The following is a 12,859-nucleotide window of genomic DNA, read 5'->3' as shown; positions in this document are numbered from 1 at the left end:
CAGATATGGTTTGTGTTTATAGTTTGTACAATGTGAAAGTGATTAGTTTAGATCAGTAATAGTTTGCTTAATGTTATTGCTGTTAAACCAATTTCTGTTAGTTCCTGAATGTTCTTAGGTTTATTTTCTGTTTTGGAGGGATGTAAATTGAGCAGATGCTGATTGTTCTGTGATTAGAAGCTTTTATTGCTATTGCCTGGAGGTTCATTTGTAGTGGTAGTATGACATGTGATATTTGATTTTTGGTTATAATTGCGTTGCGACGAATAGGTCTGTTATCGATTGTTGCTTTGTTTGTTTGATGTGTTGTATCCTTTAAAAGTGATGTCTGTTTCTTTGAGTAGTTTCTTGCGAGCATATATCAGGTTGTAGTTTGTGATTTTACATTTTATTTCATCGTAGTTAGGTTTTATACCTACATAGTTCCATTGTATTATGTTTTTTGTTTTGTCTTTTCCATTACCATGTGACCAATGGTTTAGTGTCAATTCTTGTGTTTTTGAGAATCTTCTGCTCTGAGATTTGTTCCTGATGTTTAGAGGAATTTCTTCCCATTCCATCTTTGTAGTGTATTATACCTGTTGCTTAATTCAGGCGTTACATTTGTAGTTTTTGTTTGTGTTCTCATGACATTTGGATTTGCGTGAGAACTGTTTATACTGAAATTTGTTTTGTATGTTTGTGTGGTTTCTGTATATCAAGATTTTTTTTTTTTTTTTTTTTTTTTTTTTTTTTTTTTTTTTTTTTTTAAATTGGTGGTCTTGATTTCGGAAGAATTTGGACATTGTGTTAATTTTTCTTGCTGTGAGTCTTGTGATGGTGTAATTGTTGCTCTTGGGTTTTTTTTTGGTTTTTTTTTTGTGTAGGTAGGGTCTTGGTGAGGATTGTTTAGACTGTTGAGTGGAGGACTGTAATTCTTTTACGAAGGTTAGGAGTTCATTTGAATTCGTATTTGTCAGTGTTATGAGATCATCACATTTTTGACATTCAGAATTGGAAATAGTTTGCAGTACTCTAGTTACTCTTGAGTAAGGGTGGGCTGGATAGGAAGTCTTTATTTTTCGAGCTTCTGGGAAGGAGATGTTCTGGGTGTGTTTAATTTTCGTCATCTCTTTTTCTCTTCCATGCTTCACAGAATCTTCAGTCAGCCTTAGCAGTTTACGCATTTCACTTGTTGGCAGGTGGCTTTCTGGTGGTCAGATCCATCCATTCCACAATTTTTAAATATTTTCCTTCTGTTCTACCAGTTTTTGTGGTGGATGATAAACCCATCACAAAAACAGGAAATAAATATAAGAACATTCACACAAAAAGCTATTACAACCCTTGCACAGTTATTCAAAGAAGTACCTACCCCTCAAATAATATTAAAAAAAAAAAGAAAAATATTCCATCTCCTATAAAGCAAAAACTAACAGAAATTGGTTTGACAGCAATAACATTAAGCAAACTATTACTGATCTAAACTAATCACTTTCACATTGTACAAACTATAAACACATAAACCATATCTGGCATAAAATGACCCACTGTGGTTGATGTGTCGTAAAACTAAACTGCTCCATGTTTTCCTTAGCTTTCTCCTTCCGGCCTCACACTGTTAAATCAACTGTTCTACACCTAACCCAAGAACTCTTCATTTTTTAAAATCTAACCAAACTAAAGCTCTTCTCACATTTCTTCCCCATACTGTTCAATCTTCCTCTGAGGTTGCCAGATCTAAGACTGTAAGACTCAACATTACATATAATATTCTTGTATCATTTCTCTCTATATAACACATTTGTTCAATTCTTACTAACCAGGTGTCACTTCCATACAGTATCACATTGTGTATACATTTCTGATACTCTTCCCTCTTTGACAGTGGTAACGTTTTGCTGTATTAGTCTAATATTAAAAGAATGTTCTCTTGTGTCCCTTCAGTATTTCATCTTATTATATTGGCATGTTTTGTAATTTAGCATGATAATGTAAAAGTTAGCTGAAAGCTTAAATTTTAATTATGGAAGAAATTTATATCAATTTGTTAAATTTTGGAAAAAATAACTAAAAAATCAAATCAACATTTTTTTTTTTTTTTTTTTTTTTTTTTTTTTTTTTTGTGAAAATAATGAGCTCAATATTAAATTAAAAAAAAAATTATACTTATAATTTTTAACATGACAATAGAATATCATGTAAAATGTAAAAGTGCAAACTTATAATGTATCAATATTCTGAAAGTTTAATGATTGGAATTTTTGCTTAAGAAATTAAACTATTAATAAAAAAATGAAGCATTTTTATATAAATTACAATTAGACTTGCTTTGAATCTATTATGAGTCATGAAAAGTTCAAGCATTTCAAGAAAAAGACCTTGTAGCATCTGCATAAAGACGGCGTGGTAAATATTTTTGGCAAACAAATTATCACACGTGATATCCAGAAAATTTAAAGAAATGAGTGTTATATATCTCGAAATTCTTCATCTGACATGGGTATGAAAATTTTTGGATTACTTTTTAAGTGGCTGGCATAATTTAGGTCATAACCTGAAAATGACCCAGTTTAACTTCCTAGACGAGAAAGTACTTTCTGAGTGAAATTAAATAAGGTAATCGTTAATCAAAATCAAATATCAATTTGCCAAATGCAATGGTTTGGAGGTCAAACTTTAACAATCTGATGCTTAATTTTATTTCTGAATTTTTTAGATGAAGCTTGATAATTTGTATTAATTGAACTACTGTTCTTCATCTTGGATGTTATTTTCATGTTTTGGCTGATGTAACTGCCGACCTTCAGGTGTAGCTGTTTGGTTTGGGGGAATCTTTGTCTAATCTGAATCTATACAGAATTACAACTTGAAACAAAAACAATCTACCCACATAAAATACAAAGGGTTAATCAGCCATGATTAGGTAGAATTTAAATTTTTATTTCTTAATATCACCTGTAGTAAGGATTGAACCTTCAACAGATTGTCACTTAGAACTGATTGTTATTTAACCACTTTACCTGTTGCACTGTTCACATGATGGTAATGTTAAGTTTCCAAATTTTAAGTTTTTTTTTGTTTTTTTTTTTTAAACTAATATTTGTCTGTCTTTTCAGGTCCCTATTGTAAAGTTGACTGACAGAGAGACTGATGTCAAAGTTGATATCAGCTTCAACATGCGTAACGGGGTAAAAAGTGCTAAACTTATCAAGGTGAGAATAACTTTTCGATCCAATGGAAACTGAAAATTGTTTATATATTTTATATTTCGTTTTTAAAGATGTTCTCAAGATAGTTTATTGAATGAAAATGAAACTTAACATATAAACTATATATATATATATATATATATATATATATATATATATGCACCTATAAATTCGTTTTTCTTTTGTGTGTATTGATATTCATATCAAAAATCCTCTTTTCTATCTATTTAAAAAGAAAATACATTTTTGTTATATATGGGTTGTGGAATTGCATTCAGTAGCAAAAGATCTAGCTAATTGGCATATTCTTTTAAACATTCATTTTAATTCCCTATTAATTTTTTTCGGTTTTCTTATGGGATGATCATATAGTTAACTATTACGTGTAATTATATTCATGCAGATATTCTACATGATTTATACTTGCATAATATTTGCGTAAAATCTTTACAGTAAACAAAAAATTGTTTCCATATATATTTATGCATACATGTATATTTTTGTTTAATCTATTAGTCTATATATCTATAAAAGTGAACATGTCTATCTGTGTGTGTACATTTCCCTACGCAATAACTCTGTCAATTTTTAGTCTACAGACTCGATATTTGATATACAGGGTACTGAGATTTGGGAAAATCTATGTGATCGGTTTTCTGCCAGAAATCTGGCTGTTAAGGGGTCAAAGTTCAATGATTTAACCTTTGAGAACTCTACCAAACTCCTCCGACAATTTGGGGTCTAAACACTTGAAATTTTAGGAATAGGTTCCTTGGACATGGATCTAACTTAATAACTTAGAGCCCTAAACAATAAATGTAAGGGGTCAAAGTTAAAAAAATTGACTTTTTTTTTTTTTTTTTTTTTTTTCCTCAACATACACATCACACCCGGGCAACGCCAGGTACCCATGCTAGTATATATATATTAAGCCTGTAATTATTCATCTCTCTAGGAAAAATGCTCATTTACTTAAATGCACTCTTAAAATGCTTCATTCTCAGACAAGCATCATAATGTGTTTTAACAATATGGTTTTGATGAAACAGAACTTTTTAAAAGAATAAGCTGGTGCTACCAGATCAGGCTGCCCTGTGGCTTCCTGAGACGAAATGCACCTACATTAACGTTTTTTTGTTTTCTGATCTTTTTTGTAAAACTTAATTATGTTCTGCAAAAACAAAAACAACAGCCTATTCCCCCCCTCCTTTTATTTTATTTTTTCCTACCTTACTCCCGGTCCTGGATATGACCTTAAACTACATCCGATGGTGAGGTCCAGCTTACGGGCTTGGGGAGTGTGGAGCCACCTCTTAATTGCCATTGCTCCCAGGTCCACCCTGACCCGGTTAGGGTCCCAACTATGGGTTAAATAGAAACAGATTTTAAAAAGGAAAAGAAACAACAAAAAAAGAAAGAAAAAGAAAACAAATATATTCTATTAAATTATCTATTTATTTATTTATTTTTTTGCCCTGTCGGTAGGGCATGAGAACAAACCGACTGTCCCCCTGCAGAGGGTAAAAATCCCTCAATGGGGCAACCAGTTAGCCGTGGGTTGCTACCCGTAAAGTCTTAGGACGTGATCCTGGTGATTGAGCGAACCTAAACCAGGATACATAGAAGTTTAGGCACCGCAACACATTACTTTGGCCCTTACTTCGATTAGACGGGCGGTCGGAGAGGCCCGATCCGACCAATCGGCCAGTCACGCCAAGCCCCACCATATATTGCCCATTCCAAAAACCCACTACTAATACAACACATCCCCCTCTCCCACAAATAACCCTACTCCCTAATATATGATGGAAAGCGGTGGCTGAGGGTCAATCGATTAGGTGTGAATATCGATGACGAGGCTGTAAACCCCTCAGGATTGCTACAGATCCCATAGCAATATCAAGAGAGAACAGATAATCATTATGATACCACCAAAGTCGGTTATATCATCATTGTATCCCTGTAGAGGCTGGGCGAATGGGTTTCCCCCCAGCCTCTTCCCAAATAGGACTCCGAGGTGGGTGGGGAACAAAGATGACGAAAAAAGAAAACAAAATATATGGCTTATTCCTCCCAAAAACCACCCAACCACCCAAAAAGAACCCACTCTGATGTCTCTGACATCAGTAGCTCTGACGAAGAGACGATAAAACCAAGGAACTCAACATTCGTAGTAATAGAATCAATGGAGGAAACTCCTTTGAGCAAACTATCACCTTTTAAAATTGAAAAAAATCTTAAAACTCTAAAACCAAAGTCTATTAAACAATTTAACGGCAGCCTACTAATAGAAACCCATAACGAAGAACAAACTAAAGAAATATTGAAACTAAAATTATTTGAAAACATCAAAGTCAAATGCTACAGACATCCAACCCTAAATACCTGCAAAGGAGTAGTGAAAAGCCACGAACTTGCACTTTGTCCCTTGGAGGAAATCCGGACAAACTTACAGAAACAGAATGTGTTAGATGTTCGCAGAGTTCAAATTAAAAAAAACGGTGAGAAAATCGATACCAATACATATATACTAACTTTCGATTCCCTCACCATACCCAAAGAAGTGAAAGTCGGATATATGAAAATAAATGTAGAAATTTATATTCCAAACCCCCTCCAATGCTTCAAGTGCCAGAAGTTTGGACACCATCAAGATCGGTGCACACGATTACCAGTGTGTGGAAGATGTGGAGAAAGCGGCCCACACATTGACTGCAGAAAAGATTTCAAGTGTGCCAACTGCCTGGGAAACCATGGCGCTGGCTCTAGATATTGCGAAATATGGAAAAGAGAAAAAGAAGTGACCAAACTAAAACATATAAAGAATATATCCTACCCAGAGGCCAGGAAAATCATCGAAACTAAAACATATGCAGATGCAACAAAAAAAACTAATCCAATCAACAATCAAAATGGTCATATACATGTAACGGATACAACTGACAAGAAAATTGATGTCCTAAGCAAACTAATAAAGGAAATGAAAGAACTATTAGAAGAAATGAGGAAAATGAATAGTGCAATGTCTGCAACCAATCCAAGGATAATATTAAGTAAAGACACTACTGAACCACAAAAAGAAACAAAACCACAAACCATTTCTACAAAAACAACCATCAAACACATCACAAGCCAGAAAAGAATCAAAAATCCCCCCAGACAAAAAAAAAAAACAAACAAAAACAGGAAAAGAAAGATCCCGATCTATATCTCGAACAGGGACTCCGACAGAAAATAGATTTGAGGGATTGGAGACGATGGAAGTTGAACACAATTCCAAATGATGAACAAAATATTACAATGGAATATCAGAGGGATAAAAGCAAACCAAAATGAACTCACATTATTAATAACAAATATGAGCCCAGCACTTGTCTGTCTACAGGAGACCTTTCTGAAAGAAAATAATACCATCAACATAAAACACTACACATCTTACAACTACATAAATAAAGATACAGACAGAGCTTCTGGAGGCACATCAATACTTGTGAAGAATGAAGTCCCTCAAAGACAAATAAATATAAACACAAACTTGCAAGCAATTGCAGTTTCAATGACTCTACATAGAACTATAACACTTTGCTCAATAGATACAATCATAACTACATAGAACTATAACACTTTGCCAAAAGATACAATCAACGAAACTGAGATAACTCAATTAATAAAACAACTCCCTAAACCCTTTTTTCTACTAGGAGATCTCAACAGTCACAATGTAATATGGGGAAGTAAAGAAACAAATAAAAAAGGAAAAGAAATAGAAAACATAATAAATAAAAATAATCTATGCCTCCTTAATAATCAAAACTACACCTATATGTACCCAGCAACAGGTACTTTCACCGCCATTGACCTTACCTTATGTGATCCTTCCATATATATGGACTATGACTGGAAAGTACACAATGACACCTGTGGGAGTGATCATTTCCCAATCATCCTGGAAAGTCTAAGTACTAGCACTGAACAAAAAACACCCAAATGGAACCTACATAAAGCGGATTGGGAAGACTTCCAGGAACAGTGCAAAAACCAATTAATTATCGAAAAGAATGGAGATGACCATTTGAACTACTTCATTAAAACACTCACAAACATAGCAAATAATACCATACCGAAAACAACCAAAACCAACAATCACAACAAACCTTGGTTCACAAAAGAATGCAGAAAAGCCATCAGAGCTCGACGAGCTGCCTTGAGAAAATTCGAAAAGTATCCAACAAGCGAAAATCTGGATTTCTTCAAAAACAACAGAGCAAAAGCCAGACGAATCATAAAGGAATCCAAAAGAACAACCTGGAGAAATTATATATCCAAAATTAATGTGAATACCAAGGCGAAAACAGTTTGGAACATGAGGGAAATAGAAGGAAAGTGTAGTAGTACACCAATATCCCACATCTCTAAAGGCAACAAAATATACACCGATCAAAAAGACATTTCCAATAACCTGGCAGATAATTTATCAAAAATTTCATCAAGTGACAGACAAACAGAGAAATTCAAAAAGATTAGAGAAAAGGAAGAGAAAAAGAAAATTCTATTTAAATCACAAAATACTGAAAAATACAACCAACCTCTTACCTTGCCTGAATTAAAAGAATCGCTAACCAAATCCCATGACACAGCTACAGGGCCCGATGAAATTCCATATGAAATCCTCAAAAAACTTCCAGAAGCCTCAATGAAATACCTACTTGAAATTTTCAATATTATATGGTCCAGTGGAAACGTACCTGAGACCTGGAAAGAGGCCACAATAATACCAATCCCCAAATCTGAAAACTCAAACATCCAATCCCAATCAAGTAACATCTCAGATCCATTGAATTTCAGGCCAATAGCTCTAACAAGCTGCATTTGTAAGACCATGGAAAGGATTATAAACAAAAGACTAATCTGGTTCCTGGAAACAGAGAATCTTATTACAGAATTTCAAACAGGATTCAGGAAAAACCGAAGTTCAATAGACCACATAGTCAGACTTGAAACCTTCATCAGAGAAGCCTTTGTAAGGAAGGAACATTTAACAGCAGTGTTTTTTGACATGGAAAAAGCCTACGATACTGTGTGGAAGTACGGTGTTACAAGGGATCTGAAGGCGCTTGGACTAAAAGGCAGAATGCCAATTTTTATTGAAAATTTTTTAAAAAATAGACGGTTCAGAATAAAGGTTGGCACAGCTCTCTCGGACTTGAAAGAACAAGAGAATGGAGTACCTCAAGGGAGTATACTGTCAGTGACCCTGTTCAGTATCCGAATTAACAACATTGTAAAAAACCTTAACCCTGGGGTAGATTGCTCCCTATATGTGGATGACTTCCTAATATGCTGTAGATCTAGATATATATCTATAATAGAAAGGAAGCTTCAATTGTGCTTAAACAAAGTAATGAGATGGACGGAAGAGAATGGATTTAGATTCTCCAAAAGAAAAACGAAATGCATGCATTTCTGCAAACTAAAGAACATGCATAATGATCCTGTCCTAACCATGGAAGGAATGCCCATACCCGTTACTGACCAGTACAAATTCTTAGGGATTTTATTTGACAAAAAGTTAACATTCATCCCACACATAAACTATCTGAAAAAAAAATGTAACAAAGCTGTAAATCTTTTGAGAGTGGTAGCACATACCGATTGGGGTGCAGACAGGGAAACACTCCTTAAACTTTACAGAGCACTAGTCCGCTCAAAGCTAGACTATGGTTGTTTCATATATGGATCAACCCGAACATCATATATAAAAAGCCTAGACCCTATTCACCATACTGGCCTAAGATTGGCACTAGGAGCATACAGAACTTCCCCCGTGAACAGTCTATACACGGAAGCACACGAACCCCCACTAGATCTAAGGCGAGAAAAGTTAGCCCTTCAATATTTACTGAAACTGAAGTCTTGCCCAAACAACCCTGCATACCAATGTACCTTCTATCCTAAATATGAAGAACTCTTTAACATGAGAAGAAAAACTATCAAAACGTTCGGGCTCCGAATGAAGGAAAGCATTGAAGAATCGAAAATTCCAATCTCCAGCATTCACAACTTCATACTGCCTAAAACACCCCCATGGACCATGAAACAAGTTGAAATAAAACTCAACCTAAACAAAAAGTCCAAATCTACCACAAACCCTATTGAATACCACGACGAACTTCAACATTTAAAATTACAATATTCAGACTACACCTTTATCTACACAGACGGGTCTAAAAGCAACAATCACACTGGATGTGCAGCAACGTACCATAAAACCACAATGAAGAGAAATCTTCAAAATGAAGCATCTATATTCACTGCAGAGACTATAGCTATCGATCTAGCACTCAACATAATTTCAGAGGAAACCACCAAAAACTTCATCATTCTCACAGATTCTCTATCAGTCCTATTATCTATACAAAATCAAAAACAAGAAAATCCACTAACAACAAAATTAATAGAAAAAATCAATATCCTTTCAACTACTAAAAACATTATTCTTGTCTGGATCCCCAGCCATGTGGGGATCAAAGGCAATGACAGGGCAGATACAGCTGCAAAAAGATCTTCTCACCTTCCAACTAACAATTTTAAGATTCCACATACTGATCTTAGACCCCAGATAAAAGCATACATACAGGAAAAATGGCAACTGTGCTGGAGTCAGCAAGAGGGCAACAAATTATACTCAATCAAACCTGAACTTAAGGAACGATGTCCGGACATCAAGAGATCACGCCGAGAAGATGTGATACTGACTCGGCTGCGCATAGGGCACACCAACTTTACTCATTCTTATATACTAAATGGAGAATCGGCGCCAGAGTGCATCCCATGCCAGGAGACACTCACAGTAAAACATATCCTAGTTGGGTGTGATGACCTTGCCCCAACTAGAAAATTATATTATACAGAAAGCAATATGGAAGACCTTTTTGAAAAGGTCAACTCAGCAAATATTCTAGCATACCTAAGGAAAGTAAATTTATATAAGAAAATTTAAGGAAATTTAAAGTCACCCAAATATACACATCCATGTATAAATACAACATTTAATTTCTTAGTTCAATTTTATAAAAAAAGGGAGGAAAGGCTGAAAAAGTCATTCCCCCCTCCCAATAAAAAAAGTTAAAAAAAAAAAAAAAAAAAAGGACTCCGGCATTAAATGACCACATAGGTTGATATGCCGTAAAACCAACCAATCAATCAATCAATCAATCAATAAAAGAATAAGGAAAATGTAATCAATAGCTGTTTTATGCTAATTTGTGAAACCAGTGATGTTCATAATTATATCTTTTTTAGGTGAATTAATTAATTTTTTACTTTCTGTGATCATAGCCATTATTTTAAGTATTATTGTACCATATGTTTGCTCTAATCTCATTGTAGTTCAGGAAAAATCATTTTATTAAATTTTGTGGGAAGTGTCTAACAGAAGGGTCTGTCTAAAATTTGATAAGGTAAAAGAACTCTGACCTCAGGAATGTGATTGTCAATTACCATAAGAACGGGCTGAAGTATAAATCCGTTTCTAAGAAGTCTCATGTTTTTGCTTTCAACAATACAAAGTATCATTAAAAAAAATGCAAATGCTTTCATGCAATAAAAAAAAAACCTGATTGGACATGCAAGAAAGCGAAAAGTGTCTGCTAGATGTGCAAGAAATATCTCAAGATTAATGAATCAAAACCCAAGAATCACTTCTAAAAAGTTTTGGAAAATTTTTAAGTATCTAGTACTGAAATACATAGGTAATTATTGCAAAGCGCTTTGCATGAAAATCGATTAAAAAGGACAATGACCCAGAAGGACTCCTCTTCTCACTAAAAACATCTTAAAGCATGTTTAACGTTTGCTAGGATCCAGGTGGACTGCCCCCTCTCTATTTTTCTCAAAGATTTTGTGAACAGATGAAACGAATTATTTCAGCAAATAGATGCTTCATGGGTTTGGCGGAAGGATGGTGAAGCCTACAATCCTAAGAACACCATTCCCACTGTAAAACATTGGCAGTGTAGCATCATGCTTTGGGATTCTTTCTCTGCTCATAGCCCAAACAGCTTAGTCAAAGTTGATGGCATCATATAAAAAAAAGCAGTATCTAAAAATCAAGGAAAACATCAAGAAGGATGCTAGACAGTTTGCACTAGGTTCAGAATGATGCTTCAACAGGACAAGGATCTCAAACATGCTGCCAATATAGTGAAGAAATGGTTAAATGACAACCAAATGTTCTGGAATGGCCAAGTCAGTCCTGATCTTAGTCCAATAGAAAATTTTCTTCTGTTTAGTTTGTATTTTGTTAGAAAACTGCATATTTTTTTAATATTTTTTTTCCACAAAATTCAAATTTCTATTTTAAATTTTTATTTTTATTTTTTAATTATCCATGAAATTCCAATTCATTTGGACAAAAACTTCATTTTTAATTAGGGGTACTAATAATTGTGATCCTTATTGTATATCTATGTCACTCCAAGAGAAATTGTCTGCAATTGATCTGAGAATGAATCTTTCCTTTGAATATAATTTTTAATATTTTTGTTAATAAAAAAAGGTTTAAGTACTGCATAATCAATTCTATTGATAATTTTAATAAACAAGTATTCATTGTTTTATAAATACATACCCTTATTTTTTCTTTAAAATAATTGCTCTTCTTGAGTCATTAGTCAATAGTGAAACATTCACAAAGTTTGTGCGCCATGATGCTTGCTCACTTGTTGCAGCCAGAAATTATAGTAGTGGACAGGAGGAAAGATTTCATTTTGATGGCAGTTGTAGCTTTAGTGTCCATGCCCAGGAAAAAAAAAACGATCTACAGTTAAAGTTGACAAAAATATTTCAATGTAATCAAAAATGTTTTGCAAGGAAGTATTTTTCATTTTTTTTTTTTAAGAGATTTGCTCTGAAATTTACAGAATCCTTTTATTAAAAAAATAGGAAAATGGCAATCAGTATTTTATTTACTATTTAAATGGGTGGATAAAGATAGATACCTAGTTTTGAAAGCCGATTTATAATTTTTTTTGTAGGTTTCTTACTTTTTTGATTGTATTTGAAAGATTAGAGACTAAAGTTCATTTCCTAAATATTTGTACACGTGAAACAAGTTATGAAAAATGTTTTTACGGCGAGCTAACCAATTCAGCTAAATTTTGAAGTTAAATTCATTGTAAAAATCCTTTAAAAGTTTTCTGGGTCTATTTTAAAGATAATTAATAAAGTCCTAAGATATTGAATTAAATAAAAAAACAAGGTGTTTTTTTTGTTTTTATTTAATTCAATATCTTTAATATCAATATAAGTAATTCTGCCGTTTGCCAAAATGCAACCAATAAAGGTTTGTAAACACGATTATATGGAAACCCAAAATTACAGCCAATCGAAACACTGTTTCAAAATGAAGTCATGGTAGTAAAAGGAGGTAGGGGTGTCATTTCTTTTTTTTTTCCCCCTCCCCAGACATGCATCCATACGTTCTTATTCTAAACGTTTGTATCAATTTTTATTATTTATTTTATGTTCCTGTTTTTAAAATTTTTTAATTGTTTGAGATTATATAAAAATTGTTATGAAGAAAGTTTCACATTCATGCGAGCAAGGAAATTATGAAAATCTTGCATATAAAAATTATGCGAAATCTGTAATTTAAAAAAAAAAAAAAA

General features: G+C 33.6%; 1 protein-coding gene across 2 annotated transcripts in view; it reads left to right on the top strand.

Annotated features, from left to right (window-relative positions):
* Positions 1 to 12,859, top strand: part of LOC145293221 (terminal nucleotidyltransferase 4B-like) — a 165,684-nt gene that overhangs the window by 129,795 nt on the left and 23,030 nt on the right. For both annotated transcript variants that reach the window (XM_080139775.1, XM_080139767.1), the window contains exon 5: positions 3,099 to 3,194. In XM_080139775.1, coding sequence (XP_079995901.1) covers positions 3,099 to 3,194 — 96 coding nt within the window. The remainder of the gene's footprint in view (positions 1 to 3,098; positions 3,195 to 12,859) is intronic.

Source organism: Euprymna scolopes, chromosome 2, assembly GCF_053919585.1.
Source record: "Euprymna scolopes isolate OS-2025 chromosome 2, ASM5391958v1, whole genome shotgun sequence".
In the NCBI taxonomy this organism is placed as follows: Eukaryota; Metazoa; Mollusca; class Cephalopoda; order Sepiida; family Sepiolidae; genus Euprymna; species Euprymna scolopes.
This window is presented reverse-complemented; position numbering and strand designations above follow the sequence as displayed.